Genomic DNA, 17,181 nt, shown 5'->3' on the forward strand with positions numbered 1-17,181 from the left:
ATTGAGTTTCCCTCTAAGGTTTTTAAGGAAAGCTTACTTTGTTCACTCACAAAGAAAGATGGGGCCACCAGCAGGAGGCTCACTGCCAAACAGGGGCCTGACTGGAGAAGCCAGCACTGAAGTAGGGCACCCCCAAATAGAGAAACCTCTCTGAGGGCACAGCAGAGCAGCTTCTAGCCCTGCTCCATGGTAGTCATCCCAGATACCAACCACAGGGCAGTGTTCCCCCAGCACATTTGTTCATTGGTTAGACCGTTCCTTTCTGGCTTCACTTCTTCATTCATTCCCTTGGGACATGCGTTAGTGAAGCCACTGAGCAACTTTTGTGAGCCTGCATCCTACCGAGAACTCATTTAGGTGCTGATTGGTGAGGAGGACTGCCTGCAGGAGGAGAATCGTGAGAGTGGGACTGGAAGCCAGCTCACAGCTCAGTGACACTGCATGTGGTCATCTCCTAAACATGTGTCTGCACCCAGATTTATTCCTCCTGGACTTTTCCTTTGAACTCTGAACTGGTTTAGCCAATAGCCCACTTGACATCTTCACTTACACATCTCATAGTGTCTCGTCCATAACACACCCAAAGTGGACTGCCGATTCCACCTCTGCTCCCATCCCCAACCAGCATGTTCTTCTGTAGTCTTCACCATCTCAGTAAACAACTTGGCAACTAAACAACTCATCCTTCTGTACTCAGGCTCAAAACCAAAAGTCATTTCTGACACTGCTCTCTCATATCCTACCAGCATTCTATCAGCAAATCCATTTGGCTGTATTTTCAAACTGTATCCCAAATCCAAGCCCCTCTCCCCTACCTCTTCTACTATCACCCTGATCCAGCCATTTTATTTGAGATTTTTGTGGTAGCCCCCAACTGTCTCTCTGCACCTGCCTTGCCTCTTGTAATCTATGAGAAGCACAGTAGCCAGAGCAATCCCTTTATAAGTCAGACCCTCTGCTCCAAGCCTTCTCTCCAGTGGCCTTCTCTCATGCAGAGGAAAAATCCAGTCTTCTGTTAACTGCCAGAGCCTATTTGATGTGACCCCTGTTAGCTCTCTGACCTTAACTCCTGCTGTTCCCTCCTGGCTTACTGGTTTGTCCCTTTAGAGTTTCTCAAATAGGCTGAGCACATCCCACATCAGGGTCCTGGTATTTGCTGTTTTTTCTTCTTGAATGTTCTTCCCAGATAACTCACTGCCTTACTTCCTTCAGGGTCTGCTTATCAGAAAGACCTTGCTTGACCACTTGGATTCAGAGGGAAGCCATATCCCCAGCCTTCTCTATCCCTACATCCTGCACCCTACCCCAGCACTCAGACCTCCTGCCATATTATGTATTTGTCTATTGTCTTTCTTCCCCAACTAGAATGTTTGAAACTGCTATATCTCTGGTGCCTAGAAATGTGTCTAGTTCTGCTAGACACGTCGCACACAACAGGCACACAGTAAACATTCACTAGGATGAATGAATGAAATTATGAAGAACTGACTATGTGGTGGGCCCTAACCCAGAAGTATTCAATGAAATAATTCACCCTCAAAACTATTACCCTATGAGGTGGGGATTATTATTGCTATTTTTCAGAGAGAAACCAGAATTAAAACCCAGGTCTATCTGCCTCCAAAGTATCCTCTTCGCATGACAGCACTCTGGGAAGAGCCAGGCTTTCCTCCAAGAGCCTTCTGTCTACCATCAATGGTATGCTGGGTACTGAAATGTACACAAACCCAGCTAGAATAAGGGCTACTATGTGCAAAGGTTTTTCCAATTCTACCCACATTCTTTTTTTTTCTATAGTCATTTATTGATTTATTTATAATTTTAAAATTTCAATAGCCTTGGGGGTTAGCCTAAGTGAAGTAACTCATGCTCTTACTTTACTTTATTTCAACTGTATGGCTGTGAGGTAGGGAACCATGAACCAGTATTTTATACCATTTTTTTTTCCTGGGAAAGAAAGGCTTAATGGGTTTACCAGATGTCTCTAGGTCAGTTAACTAGTCCTTTGGAAAGCCAAGTCTCCACTGCAGGTCTCTGACCCCAATTGCAGGGTGGGGGAGGGACGGGGGTGGCAGGTGGTGGGATCTACCCATGACCCTATCTGTGCTAAACACTAGATCAGGGATGCACTAGCACCACCTTATCCCTACCATATGCAAGCATCACCCAGAGAGATCCTCAGGATTCTGCCCCACACAGTACTGCAAGAGGGCACAGTGGACAACCAAGTGGAAACTGAGCTACGAGCTACGGTCCCACCCTTCCAACAATGAGGAAACTCCTTCTGGACTTCAACCCAATGTGCCCTTGCATTGCCCTCCCTTATCTCAGCCCACTCCTGACCTGAATTTAGAGTTGGACTTGTGCATTTCTCTGTTTCCCCCAAGAAGGCTCCATGGCACTTGGGTCCAACCACCATCAGCCAAGGAGACCTGAAGATGGCAGGTTCTGGAGGACCTCAATCTCAGCCATGCCTTTTACTCCACCCTCTGTCCTTTGGTACCCACCCAGTCCCTCCTGCCCCGTCTGGGGCTGAGAAACAGGACATATCAATTGCAGCAAACTGCTACATCCACATAAACAGGGTGTTCAGCATGTTTTTGTAACACCAGCACCTGTTTGTTTAGTCATGCTGGGCCAGGTGTTTCAGCACAAAATACAAATTGAATTCCTCCCCTCAGAAGGGCTTGCAGTCAGATAACAGACAAGGCAAATAACTGAAACACCATTGATACATACTATATGGAGAGATGGACGTCTATTCCAAGACCTCAGGAGGTGGGGATCAGGTGCCGTTGGGCCCCATAGCAGCACTGTCAGCTGGAGTGACACAACGGTCAGGAACTGATGAGGACCCTGCTCCCTTGGTCATCTGTCAACAAAGCAGGGAGAGTGTCCTGGATGTCCTTGGATTGCAATCATGAGCATCCAAGTTACCCAGAGTCCGAGCCTTAGTTTCCCTAACTGTAAAATTGGGAGATGGTTAGTAAATATCCTCATAAAGATGTCCAAGAATTCAAATATACACCAATATCTGGAAAATAGTTTGGCTTCAATAAATGTTCATTTTTTTCACTTAATTTTTAAATTTTAATATTAAGATTGTGTCCCAAGCTGTTATCCCTTCTTCAGATAATTATACACAGAAAACAGGAATACAGAGAACGTCCAATCTCTGAACCACCTCAGCTGACCTGAAACCGATTTTCCAAATTGTAGTAAACACAAATGCATGCTCTCTACTCATGCCAAAGCTGCATAAGTATCAGCTGGATCCCAGTTCACAAACACATGCAGTGCAGCTTCCCAGGGAAGTCACAGTGGGACGGGAGTGGAGCCTCTTACCCCAAGTCCTGCCCCCTGGAGCCACCCACCACCTCAGCAGAGACCCACCCATTTCCTTCAGACCAAAGACAGAGGGTGGGTACGGGATCCGTCAAGTCCCTCTGAAGACCCTCCCCCACATACCACCCAAAGCCACCTATGGCCCACCCAGGGAGTCCTAATGACACCCAGCAAAGTTAGCAACCTACCGGTGGAGCATCAGGGCTGCCTGAGATGTTCTCCATTCGCGGCAAATGATCTTATTTTCTGAAGTAGCAGCTTTCTATTGAAATTCTTCATCAGGCGCTGTCATGAGGAATTTCCCCCCCTTTTCTCTTTCTTTCTAACTGGTGAAATTGACAGTCTGCCTACATTAACCAGGCATTCATTTGCATGATCAAAAGCAGATTTGTTCCAAGATGCAATGTTCTGCCTTCCCTTCCAAGCACAGGCATCTCCAAGGAAGGCGAGAAAAATCAGAAACAGAGCGCCTCCGCTGTGCCCCTGAGCTTGGCCAGGAGTCGGCCTCGTCTGGGAGCAGGTGGAGTGGGGGCCCTGTGAGGAGCAGTGAGGGGAGGGCAGCCCATGTGGGAGTTGGAAAGCAGCACCTGGCAGCCCAAGGCACTGGCACAAGCCCCAGCACAGGAATATCCAGCCTTTGGTGACAGATTATAGTAAGAGGAGCATGCAGGAGTTTCCAGTGTGTGTGTGATTTCCTGAAAGGAGGCACTGCTGCCTTAAATCCCCAGCACTCAGGGATGGGAGGGTGTTAGGATCTGAACCCAGGGCATCGCGGGGACCTGGATTCAGAAAAATGGGTCACAATTCTTAGCTTTAGCCACATGATGTAGGAGAGTTGCTGAACTGGTCTGAGCTGCAGTTTTTTAGCCTTAGAATGGACACAGTGAGACCCAGCCTGTCTGTCTCTTGCAGTGTTATAAGAAGTGAAAGAGGTATCTCCCAACACCCAGAGAGCCCTGTAGGTCTCATGGCTCTAGGCTGCCCTCGCACGCTGTAAACCCTCCACCCTGGAGCCGTAACCCCACATTACCCCTCACAGCGGACGCTTACATGCCACCTTGTCTGGTTCTCCCCGGGGACCCTGTGAGCTGGGATTACGGTTCAGAGAAAGCTGAGGATCAGAAGGATTGACTTGTCCCCCCCCCCCCAAAATAATAAAATATTGTATTTCATGACTGCATTGGTATAAAGATGAATGTAAACCAGGCTGGATTCATTATTATACTTTCATTATTATTATGTTTTTTCTTCTGATTTTAAAAGAAATTAGAAGGAAAATACTTCTGTGAGTTCCTAAAAGTGCAGTGAGCCCTTGCCCCTGAGCCAGCTGTCCTTGATGGAGAAGTAAGCCCTTGTCCCTTAACACCATAATGAGCAGTGAAGTCAGGAGTCATTCAAGCATTAATCCATGCAACATCTCTCCAACACAGATTTATTCAGAGGCTCCTGTGTGCTGGACTCTCTCTAGGCTTTAGAGGGAACAGTTGTAATCCAAACAGATAAAGCCTCTGACTCGGAGAGTTCATGTTGTCATGAAAGGACACAGACGATGTAAGTAAATAAAGCATTTCAGATCTTAGAAGTGCCCTGAAGAACACTGAAGTGGGGCCATTGTAGAGGAGGTGATGGAATGGGGAAAATACTTTAGGGGCAGTCAGGGAAGGCTTTTCAGAGGAGGGGACTTCTGGACTGAGGCCTGAGCAATGGGGAGCCAGCGATGGGGATCGAGGTACAGAGCAAGTGCAAAGGCCCTGGGGCAGGAGTGGTCCTGGCTGTTTGGGGGTCACAGGGAGGTCAGTGCTAGGAGACCCAGTGGCCAGTGGAGGGACTGGGAAGAGAGGAAGTCAGAGGGATGAAGATGACCAGTTATGAGATCTTGCAGGCCATCAGAAAAGTGACTTTATTCTCTTTGCAGTGGGCAGTTACTGGAATGTTTCAAGCTAATAATAGAAGGTGATTATATTGATTCATTTGTTTAAAAAGGGACATTTCTGGCAGTTATATGGAAAATTGACTATGGAGATGTGACACAGGAAGTAGAGATCAGATTGGGCTCTGTTGTGGAAATCCAGGGGTTGAGCTAGTAACTTAAATTAGGGTTGCAGACATGGATGGTCACAGTTAGAAATGATCAGATTTGGGATGTATCTTGAGTTGGCAGCTGACTATATGAGTTGGGAGTTCAGTAGAGAGGTCAGGGCTATAGATACAGATTTGGAAGAAAACCAAGAAAATGCGATTATCACAAAAGCCAAGAAAAGAAAGCATTTCCGAAAGGAAGCAAAGGTCAAATGTCACAGAGTCAAGAGAGATGAGGGCAGAGATTCGACTCTTGTAGGTCATGGGAGACTTTGATGAGGGCCATTTCAGTGGAGTGACGGGAAGGAAAGGCTGATTGGAATAGGCTGGGGGAAGAGGGGAGGTGAGGACATGCTCACATTGCTTCCCAAACCCATCCTCTCTCCACTGAATGATGCTCTCCACTGGATGCAAACAGTCACCCACGATTTGCAGAGTACTTTGCTCATTCAGCAGCTGTCCCCACTGACTTCACCAAGCTCTGCTGCATGGCAGGAATTATGTCATGTCCATTTGGAATCCTTAGCTCCTGTCCAGCACTAGGTTAGTCTTCAATTCACGTCCCTCAAATGAACAAAGGAGTGTTGTGTCTCCATCTGACTCAGAGCTCTAGAGAAGTCTGGGGCATTTGTTTATTCATTCACTCATCCAGTCACATAGTCTTGCAAGAAGCAGGTGAACTCTGGTAGGCTTCCTACTTTTCCGGTCGGGATTCTGCTCTGTGTCTCCTTCTTCCCAAATCTGTGATGTTACAACCATTTTTCAAAAGTTGGAGCATAATCAATGAGCAAAAATTGACTACAGGCTCTTTGCGTAAAAAGCTTTCCTCCCCTAAGCCCCTGCCAAGAGCAGCATCTCTGCTTCTGCCCCAGTGTGGTGGAGGAGATGTGTTGTGAACTAGGACAGCAGCAGGGGTGGACTGGAGGTGGGGGCAGGTGGCACTCAGGAGGAAGATTACAGGAACAGGTTACAGCAAAATGTAGGGGAAGAGGGGAATGATTGTAGGAGCAATCAGGAAATACCTGCGTTTCATTCAGGTAATTGAAGGCTAGTCTTAGTCACTAAGGATAGGGAAATAGCGGGAGAAGAAGGTTCTAGAGGTGAGTAAGAACACATATGGATAACAAAGTTAAATTGTGCCTAGGATGAGTTTGAGGGGTCTGAGAGATTTCCAGGTGATGTGAGGCATTTGGATATGAAGGTGTGAGGTTCAAGCTGAAGAGAGACTTGGGAATCATTAGCTTAATAGGTCATTCTTGAAGCAAGGAGAGGAAATGGCCCCACCCCACAAGCATTTGTGGACAGAAGGGGAGGAAAAGGGGACAGAAGTGGCAGCTGGGAGCCTCGGCTTTCAAGAGTAGACAGATACAGCAGAAGGGGGTTCCAGAAATTAGCCTGAGGCAGAGCCAACTAGGAGGAGGAGATGGAGAGGTAGGGGAATGGGGCATCTGCTGGTGGACCTCTGCAAGGCCAACAGTGACCTTGATGGAGGTTGGGGCAGCCAGACAGCCATATGGTAAAGAGGCTGTAGGACAGTTGGAGCCCACCATGTAGACATAGTTTTGGAGTGCACATCTGGCTGAGAGCACCTGGATGAAGCGGATGGAGGAGAACCTCCTGTTGGGGACCTCCAGGCAGGCACGTTAGCTCTAGGTGGGGGTGGGACTCATGATGAGCTGCACACTGAAGGTCCGAAAGAGCCAGGGGAAGGTTTGCCCAGCGAGGGGCTCCAGGGCTGTGGGCAGCAAAGGCTGAGCCTCAGAGAGAAGGAGGGCCCTCAGTCCAAGAGAAGGATGGGCCATTCCCTGAGGAGAGGGCAGTGTGGCCTGCAGAGTGCGCTGGCCTTGGGGTTTGCAGCAGGAGACAGGGCCAGGGGGAAGCAGTGCTGAGGGGCCAGTCGGCTCCTTACTGAGGCCCTGCAGTGCCTGGGGCCAAGGCAGGGACACCTGGCCTGGCCTGCTCTGTGCTCTGTGCTCTCTGGCAGATCACATTTGCAAACCAGAATGGGGGAGCCCTTCTCCCAGGCCCTGCCTGAAGCAAAAAAGCAAAAGGTAGGGTGAGGCTCTCCCAGCCACCCAGCCTTCTGTTCTTTCTGGCTTCTCCCCTGCTCCTCTGCCCTCATCACTCCATTGACCCCGCGGACCTCACTGCACCCCCTCACCCAGCTGTCCGCATGTCTGAACCCCACCCTCTCCAGTCTAGACTCAACCATCCTCCACACTGCCTAACCCAGCTCCCCAGGGCACAACTGGGACCCTCACCAGCCAGCACCCCCCGCCCCATCCCCTTTCCGGCTGCCTGCTCTATGCACTAATCTTGTTCCTTATGGCCCCAGGACAGTCCATATAACATAGATGTTCTGTCTCACAGAAGTAGAAGCCCCATGCAGGCAGAGAACAGCCCAGATGTTCACTGATGTGTCCCAAACGCCGGGAGCTGCTCCTGGCACACTCAGGCACGCCGAGGAGAGTTGTCCAAGGGACAGTAAGATGAACAACAAGGGCCTGCAGCCATGTGTTCTCATCATGTCTCTCAGACACCACTCGGCGTGAACATAAGGGCGTTTCTCACCTGTCTTGCTGATTTTCTTTTTAATCATTTACTAACCAGAGGGGAGAGATAAGTCATATTTATTGTCTCCCATGTGTCAGCCTCTTTATAATCATTAATGCATCTCATTCTAACATCAACCCCATTTTATTGACCCAAAATGAAGGCACAGATAGGCATATCCACTGAATACGTTTGTTCATTGGAGGTGAGTCATCTGACGCACAGAACAGAGCTAGATTTGAACCTGAGTCTCTCAAATGCCAAATTTCACATTCAATCCACTGGGCCCGGAGACATTCAGGTTGATGCTGAGGCCCTGCTCAGTCCCTCAGCATTTCCAAGGGGCTCTTCCTTTTCATTAGAATGTGTTCATGGCAGTCCTTCAAAAGCACACAGCAAGGACTGGCCAGTTCATGACAGCCCTTTGTGTAATTCCTGCCTGTAACAAATCTACGGTCTAAGGCAGACCCCGCCTGTAATTACAGCTCGTGGAAGTCAGCCCGTGCAGTCACACGGTGGTCCCTGCTCCCGCCTGCTGACTCTCTAATTAAACTGGCAATGGCATCTGTGCTCAGGGCCTTGCCAAGCATGAAGGAATGTGTGTCCCAGGTCTTGCTGAAAATGTGCCCCTTCACATTCCCTTGCAACCCAGTGGGGCTTGGGAATTTATCTCCCACTATTTGGGAGACAACTTTTGGATCGTCTCCAAAATATCGACCAGTCAGCAAGGCTGCACCCAATTAGTGTCTGAGATCCCCATAAAATGTGGAACTCTAATCTCAGTCTCGTGGGAGCATAAACTGGGCCCCATCCCTCCAGCTACCTGGCTGTGAAGCTGTTCCAGACCATTTTATGCAAGAGGGACTTCTTTTTGCAATGCCCAGGGGCTTGGTGTCCTAGCACTCCTAAAAGATCATCTTAGAAGGAGTTTCCGCAGAACCCATGAAGGAGACTCCATCCTTGATTAGGGACACTCCTTTTTCTTTTCTTTTCTTTCTTTCTCTCTCTCTCTCTTTCTCTTTCTTTCTCTCTTTCTCTCTCTCTCTCTTTCTTTTTTGAGAGGGAGCCTCGCTTTGTTGCCCAGGCTGGAGTGCAAGCTCCACCTCCCGGGTTCATGCCATTCTCCTGCCTCAGCCTCCCGAGTAGCTGGGACTACAGGCGTGTGCCACCACATTTGGCTTTTTTTCTTTGTGTGTGTGTGTGTGTGTGTGTGCGTGTATTTTTATAGTAGAGATGGGGTTTCGCCGTGTTAGCCAGGATGGTCTTGATCTCCTGACCTCATGATCTGCCTGCCTCGGCCTCCCAAAGTGCTGGGATTACAGGTGTGAGCCACTGTGCCCGGCCCAGGGGCCACTCCTTTTTCTAGCAGGGGTTTGGAAAAGGGATTCCAAGTGTTTGGACTCAAGCCCAGTGGGGACAAAGCTCAGCTCAGGCCTCTCTACGACATGGGCTTTCCCTGACCTGTCTGAATTGGACTCAAGGCTGAGTCTACAAATATCTAACAATGACAATAGACACAGTGCTAAGCCCTTTATAGGTTTCATCTCATCTAACTTCATGACAGTTTTATGATGAGGGTAATTTGTTGTGCCCATTTTACAGATGAAGAAATAGACATAGAGCGACTATATGACTTTCCCAAGTTCATACAGCTACGAAGTCGCACAGTTAGCCTCCAAGACCAGACCTTTCCAACTCTGGGATTTGAAACCCAAGAGGTTTGACTTTAGCATCCTACTTTCAGCCTCTAACCTGTATTATCTCTACAGAGGTCATTCATTCAATGCATATTCACCTATGACATGCCTGCCACCATACTAAGCACTGGGGCTATGGACACACTGCCTGCCCCCTTTGCCATGTAGTACTCTGGAACAATAGGCAAATAAACTAACATCAGAGCATCTGGGTCCTGAGGGCCACGGGGGCCCCTGGTTTAGCCTGGGACAGGTTAATAATCATCATTCACATTTATTGACCATGTGCCAACTACTGTACTCAACCCTTTTAATGCATGTTTCATTGGAATCTGTTAATAATTCATGCAATAGACATTTTTCATTATCCACCTTGTATAAAGAAGGAAACTGAGCTACAGAGAGAGACAGCAATTTACTCGGGGTCCCAGAACTACAAGGCAGTTCTGTGCTTTCAACCATTATCTCTGGAGCTTGACCTTTCAACCATTATCTGTCTTGTTTCCTGGAGGAGGTAAGCCCTGAGCAAAACCTGAATGTTCTATTGTAATCTTATTGCTGGCTGTGAAGTTCCCAGGCCAACGGCATCAGCATCACCTGGGAACTTGTTAAAATGCACGTTCCTGGGCTCCACTCTGGACCTGCTGAGTCAGAATCTGTATTTTATCAAGATTTCAGTCTACTTTAATGCTCATGGGATTAAAAAGCATGCTTCTAGTTCAATAGCTGTTATCCAGGCAAACTAGGGAAAGGTGTTTAGGCAGGAGGAACAGCAGGCACAAAGGCTTCAAAGTAAGAGAGAACATTTGGTGTGGAGGAAACAGCACTCCTCACATGGCCTGGGCACTTTGGGAATATTTCAGCAGCCTAGTTCTCAGGAGTCACAGAAATTGAAGGCCCAGTGGCGCCTCGTCAGGGTGGCAAGGGCAAGGCACTCCTGGGTTTGTTGCCCACCTGTATGGCTTACTCAGCTGTGTAAGACAGCACTTAGCCTCTCTGAGCCAGTTTCCTTGTCCACCCTCTCAGGATGGTTATGGGGGTGAATGAGGAGAGGGCACACCACGGGCCCAGCACAGTATCTGACACACAATGGGTGCTTGGTGCGTGGCCCTTGTACTAATCTTGGCTACTCCCTTTGCCGACGTGACTCAGGCAGCATCATCCTCACCCCTTGGTGGTCTCCTCTAAGTTCCAGCAAATGACATTACACAGGGAGGAGACAGTTTATGAACTTGTTTTACTCCTCTGCAGCCCAGGAAGCATTGGTATCTTGGCGAGGGCTCTCACTATGACCCCCTCGTGTTATGTGTGAGAAAATGGTGCCCAGAGAGAGGAAGCCACTCCCTCGAGTTTGTACAGTGATTGCCACATAGCGGGTGCTGGGACTTGGAGGTCCTGGTGCCCAGACCTCAGCATAGCTCCCTAATGTTTAGACTTGAAGGCAGATTATGCCTCCCATGTAGCAAAGCAGCCTGGGGACAACTCACTTAAGTGCCACTGCACCCTTGTCCTTGTACCCTCCTGGGCTCCCAGAACTGAGTTCTCTCCACTTCCGCTCCAGCCCTGGGCATTAGACTTACCCAATATCTGTGGTGGGGGTGTCATGGATTCCTTCTTTACACAGCATCTGTGAGCAGTACTTGGCCTTCGAATTTGGCACCTTCCGCCGGCCCCACCTACCTTTGCTCATCACCCAATCTCCTTGCTCACAGCCCAGAGCTGAGAAAACAGGCCGTAGCATTGAGACAGCCACTGGAATGAGCTAGTATATTTTCTTGCACAGTTTTTCAAATATTCATATTTTTTGTATGAAGGAATGAGGATAGATATAAAAGCAAGAGAGCCTTCTTCCTTGAAGATAGATACACATAGCATTTTTAAAATGTTTTCTTCATTTAATAAAGCAGTTTGGGGCCCTGTGTTCATCCTTCAGTTTTCTAATTGAAACCAATGAATCCCATGATGGATACAACTAGGTCTCCTTGATTAAGGGTATATGCCAGACTTTGAGCTAGGTGCTTCTAAACGTTATCTCTAATTCTCGAAACAATGCTGTGAAGTAATTTTACTTAACTCCATTTTCCCTGTGAGGATCCTGAGGATTAGAGAGGCTAAGTGACTTACCCAAAGTCACACAGCTGGGAAATGTAAGAGCTGGAACCCAAATTTGGGTTGCCAGCTCCAGGCCCTTGCTCCTTGCACTGAGACTTCCTGGCTCTTCTTAGCCCGCACCCATGGACAACCAGACAGGACTAGGAGTAGGACCCTTAGCAGGTGACTGCTTTCTTCACTTCATCTTCACAGGAGACAAAAACAGGGCCCATATGAATGCACACGATGCATTCGCATTTGGAAGATGTCTGGCTCAGAGAGAGGAAAAAATATATTTTCCAAGATCCCCCCAAATTTGGCAGTTAGCACTTGAACCCTAAGTTTTTACTCCAAACTCAATGCTCTTTTCACTGCTCTGGGCCAGGCACTTCATGGGCAAACCACTCATCCTTCCATAGGCTGAGGTCCCAGTGTCCACAGCTCTGATGTGGGGTCCTGCTTAAGTTATAGCTGGGGTAACGAGCCTGTCTCTTACCAGCAGTAAGACCTGGAGTTAAATCTTGCCTCACGTGTCCTGTCTGTGTGACCTTAAACAAGCTAGGTAGGTTCTCTCAGCCTCAGAATTATGGTTCGTAAAATGGGATAACATCATGCCCAATTCACCTTGTTATTTTGATGCTTCCTTGCAACATACATGTGAAATGTTTAGCACAAAATTTAGAAATAGCAGGAGGGGTGCCAGTGGGTTACTAATATCATTTATGTAATGAGATACTCCAGGCAGAAAAGGACAGAGAATATAATGCAGTTTTTTCCCTAAACTATTAGCAGGTTGTAGAGTCCACATAATGGGTTGTAGGTGAGTGTTTTTTGAATAGACTAGACTAGGCTAGGATAGAATAGAATGGAAACTCAGATGCATTGTAGATGGTAATAGTATGGAGTGTGAACATTATTCATGAATGCTATTTTGGGGGTCATCCTGAAGGATCAGTTAGTCCACAGGGTGGTTCAGCCTGGCGTCTCATTTGGCCAGTCCGAGTGTAAGCCATCCCACCAGGAGGGACTGTTCCCACCCAGGAGGGGCTGTGTTCACCCAGGAGGGACTGTGCTCACCCAGGAGAGGATGTACTCACCCAAGAGGGAATGTGCCCACTCAGGAGGGGATGTGCTCACCCAGGAGGTGATGTGCCCACCCAGGAGGGGCTGTGCTTACCCAGGAAGGGCTGTGCTTACCCAGGAGGGATTGCTCACTGATGGAATTCTAATCACAGGTCCCGTGTGCTTGTAAATGTTTGGAGAAGCAATTTAAACACACCAGAGTGTGCTGATAAGCACATTTCACCGTTTACATAAAGTCCTCGAAATATGTAAACACATAGCACAAGACTGTGCTGGGGCCCAGGAGGCTGGGCCTCACACCTGGGGCTGCATCCCAGACTTTCCTCTGCCCATTGTCTTCAGAAAGGAGGAAACTGGGTCCTGGGGGAAGGCAGTGAATGGCTCCAGACTCCCACAGTGCCGACAGCAGCAATACCAAAACAAGGAATGAACAGAGAGAGAGGGGAATTTCAGAGAGAAATAGAGAGAGAAGGAAAGAGAAGGGGAGAGAAGGGGAGGGGAGGGGAAGAGGAGGTGAAGGAAGGGAGAGAAAAGGGGAAGCACGAAGGAAGGAAAGAGAAAGACAGGGAAAGGAAAATAGAAAAAGTTGCTCCCGTCTGGACACACATCCCTGAGGGAGCTGCGTGCCTTCCCTGGCCATCCTATATAAAATAGCCCTGGCCCCAGCATTCCCTATCCTTCTCATACCGCCTTATAGTTCTTTGTAGCACCTGTTCCCTGATATACGATACATTTATTTGCTCATTTTCCACCTCTGCCCACTAGAACGTGAGCCCCAAGAGACAGGGAGCTTGATCGGCATGTTCGTGGCTGTTTCTCCAAGCCTGGGGCACTGCTGGCTCTGGTGAAGAGTGTGACTATCTGTATAAAAGTGTGCATGAAGCATTCATATGACGAGTGACTGAGTCCATGAATGAAACTGAATTTAGCTCTCCTAACATGACCAGACCACAGTTACTCACGAATTGGCTGAGCAAGGAGCCCAGTAAAGCAAGTGAAACTCGGGTGTTTGACCTGTTCTCAGACTGCAACAATGGTTCACATTAACAGAGCACTTATTAAGTGCCAGGTACCATTTTAACTACTTGCCATAATCCTATGTGGTAGGCACTCCCATTTTCAGATGGGGAAGGCAGGCACAGAGGGAGATAGCCATTTGCTTCAGGACACACAGCTAGAAGAGGCAGAGCTGAGATTCACACTCAGACAGTCTGGCTTCTACTTGTGTTTAATGCCATGCTCCACTGCTTTCCAGAGAGAAAGTTCTAGAGCAACAGTTTGAGGGACACTGACTTGGACCTTTCAGAATCCAGCTGGGGAATTTCATATCTTTTTTCTTTTTTCTAGCAATTTGAGGAAAGTCAAGGCCGGACCAGTAGCAAAACAGCCTTTTACCAGGCACTGCAGAATTCCCTGGGCGGCGAGGACTCAGATGCCCGCGTCGAGGCTGCTGCTACGTGGTATTACTCTCTGGAGCACTCCACGGACGACTACGCCTCCTTCTCCCGGGCACTGGAGAATGCCACCCGGTAAGCTAAGCTGCAGGAGGGTGCAGATTCCTACTGCTATGTTTTGGAGCGGACCTAGTTGATGTTCAGGTCATGAATGTGGCTTAGTGCTTGCGGTTTCCTCTGCATCATTCATTCAGCCTACAGCATGGGGAGCTTCCCTACTGAGGGGCAGCCCTGGGGGACATGTGGGATGGACCCTGCTGCCATGACACCCCAGGTCAATGGGAGACATGAGCGGTGACTCCGGCTCTTCCTAGACCACGAGGGAGCTGTCAGAGGGCAGAGACGAAGCACTTTCGAGAGGTGCCTGGTGCACGCTCCACCTGATGCAGCTGCTCAGTGAGTGCCCAGGACAGCCTTCCACACTCCTGGCCTCGCATTCACTGAGCCCAGTGCCCCCAGTCTTGGCTGTCCATCAAGCGCACATGGGAGCATTTAAAGGGTAGGTGACACGCAGGGCCCATAGTGGTGCAGCATTTTTCAAAGCTCCCTCAGCTGATTCCACCCTGCAGCCCAGGCTCACCTGGCACAAGGGAAGCAGAGGCCTGGAGGCGGGGAGGTTTTGTGGCTGATGCCACTCCCCAAACAGGAACAGCCCAAGCTCTGACAGCCCTGATCCCTCTCTCTGGGGCCCGCTGTTTCTTGTATCCACTGCTTACATGCCTTTTCCCCATTCACGCTCAAGCTTCTCTCACTTGGGGATGGCTGCCCAAACCCCCACCCCGAGATGGCTAAAGACCGCGGCCCCCAGGCCCTCCTGTCCTCAGGGTCCCTCTCTTGCAGCATGCCCCCTGCCCCGGGGGTTGTCAGGACAGACCGCCTCCTTCTCCTAGTACTGCATTAGCTCACTGAGACTGAGAACTTTTACAGAAATGCACGGCAGATGCACAAGAAATGATGTTTGAATAGAAATAAGGAAATAACCAGGGCTCCAGTCCTTTCTTCCTTCTGAGCCCCCTAGGATGAGACCACAGTGGGGACTCCAGCTCTCAGGTCACCTTTGAGTCCCCTCACAGGCGATGAGTCTTGGTTTCCCGAGGGCTCCCTGCTCCCATTGGGAAGAATGGGTGGGATGCAAGTGCTTTCAGCATTCTGTGCCTCCTTTTCTCTCTCCTTCCGGGAGGCCCACACTGACCATTTGCTTGTTGTGCCTGGGGACAGAGCCAGTGTCAAGGCTCAGCATCCTTTGCTGAACTGAAGCCTGTTGGGAAGGGATGGGCTGGAAGGTGTTGGAGACCCACTGCCCTGCTTGGTCTCTCCACTCAGGAGCCTGAGGTTTCCAATTGGAGGGTCACTGGCTCAGAATAAAACTGTGCCACCCACTTGCATCTTGGGGACTAAAAGGCTTTAATTTTCCCTCTAGTGGAGATCTCCACTTTAGATGAAATAGCTAGCAGCTATTTTGGGAGGCCTTGCCCTGGGCTGGACCATAAGAACTCACAGATGTCCAGTCCCTGGCCCTGAGAGGCTTATAATCAAGTCAGGACTGGGCTAGATCGCATTGCAGAGAGAGCTCACGGCTAGGTTCTTGCCTTAATTTTGCCTTATCGGACCTTAAGGACAACCTGTATGCTGGGGTGAGAGCTGAGCCTGAGAGAAGGCAGCATCACCAAGGGAAGCCCCACTCGGAAGACGAACTCCAGCTCAACCTTAGCTCAGGTCCTCCTTCTCTCTGGCAGAGACTCAGGCCCTGGCCCTGTCTCCTTGGCAGTTTACTGGGCAGTGTCCCGCCCCAGGCCTGCCAGCACATGATGCTTCCCATAGGTTTGATCCTGTCCCTGTCCTGCTTACAATGCCTCAAGGTGCACGGGAGGAATCTCAGTTGGCTTCATCTGCCCCCAAGATGCCCACAGTGCCCCACCCAACTACAGAGCCTCACCTGGGAAGACCCTAGCACCCAGCAGATGCACCAAAGGTTTTTATCCCAATGACCAGGAAAGGAAGACGGGCACCCCTTTTGCTGAGGGACTCCCATGGGTGTTATTAAACTTGGTCATTACAAAACCTCTTCCAGGTAGGGACCCTTGGCCCCACTTCTCAGCTGGGATGACAGAGATTCAAGGAGATAAAAGAACTACTGAGTATCTCACCTTTACTCCATAAAGGAGATGGAATTGAAAACCTGGTGGCCCAGGGTCACCGAGGTCTATCTGACTCTTGCCTGGTGGGAGCCGCCTCTCTAAACACACAGCCTGTGCGTCAGCACACGCAGGGCCCCACTCTTGTAAGCCGCTGCTTCTGAAATTGATTTGTGCTACCTTCAAAGGTGAAGCAAGTACATAACTTAGGGAGGTTTCTGAGCCTCCTCATCTGGACATCTTGGACTGGATCTTTCTTTCTTGTGGGGTTCCCCTTTCCACTGCAGGATGTTCAGCAGCATCCTGACCCCCACACACTAGATGCCAGTACAACCCTTTCCATTCCCAGTTGTGACAACCAGGAATGTCTCCAGGCATTGCCAAAGGGTTCTCTAGGGGAGGCAGAGATGGAGGTGGCAAAATCCCGCCTGCTGAGAGCCACTGGGCTGAGCTAAGGGTATCACATGCCTGAGCTATCTTTGGGGGCTCTGACTTCTTTTAAAATGCACAATGATTTTATGTTCCATTCCACAGTATATTGCATTGAACTCCACTGTATATTGCACTTATGTTACTATAAAATGTTTTGTTTCCACATCTTTAAGTGAAATTGGTGTCCTAGGAAGACGTTTATTTCATGGGATTTTTGACGCCTAAAATACATCAGCATGGGCACCAGTTTTTAAGCCCATGACCTACCAGAGGACACTGTGTACCTACCATACCCTGGCTCTCCCATCAGTG

The 17,181-nt window shown here is 49.2% G+C and overlaps 1 protein-coding gene across 3 annotated transcripts in view; it reads left to right on the forward strand.

The window, feature by feature from the left end:
• The window catches only part of TG (thyroglobulin), a 273,445-nt gene that overhangs the window by 234,761 nt on the left and 21,503 nt on the right, over positions 1 to 17,181 (forward strand). For all 3 annotated transcript variants that reach the window (XM_031669772.1, XM_031669774.1, XM_031669773.1), the window contains one exon: positions 14,196 to 14,377. In XM_031669772.1, coding sequence (XP_031525632.1) covers positions 14,196 to 14,377 — 182 coding nt within the window. The remainder of the gene's footprint in view (positions 1 to 14,195; positions 14,378 to 17,181) is intronic.

Source organism: Papio anubis, chromosome 8 (genome assembly GCF_008728515.1).
Source record: "Papio anubis isolate 15944 chromosome 8, Panubis1.0, whole genome shotgun sequence".
Classification (NCBI taxonomy): Eukaryota; Metazoa; Chordata; class Mammalia; order Primates; family Cercopithecidae; genus Papio; species Papio anubis.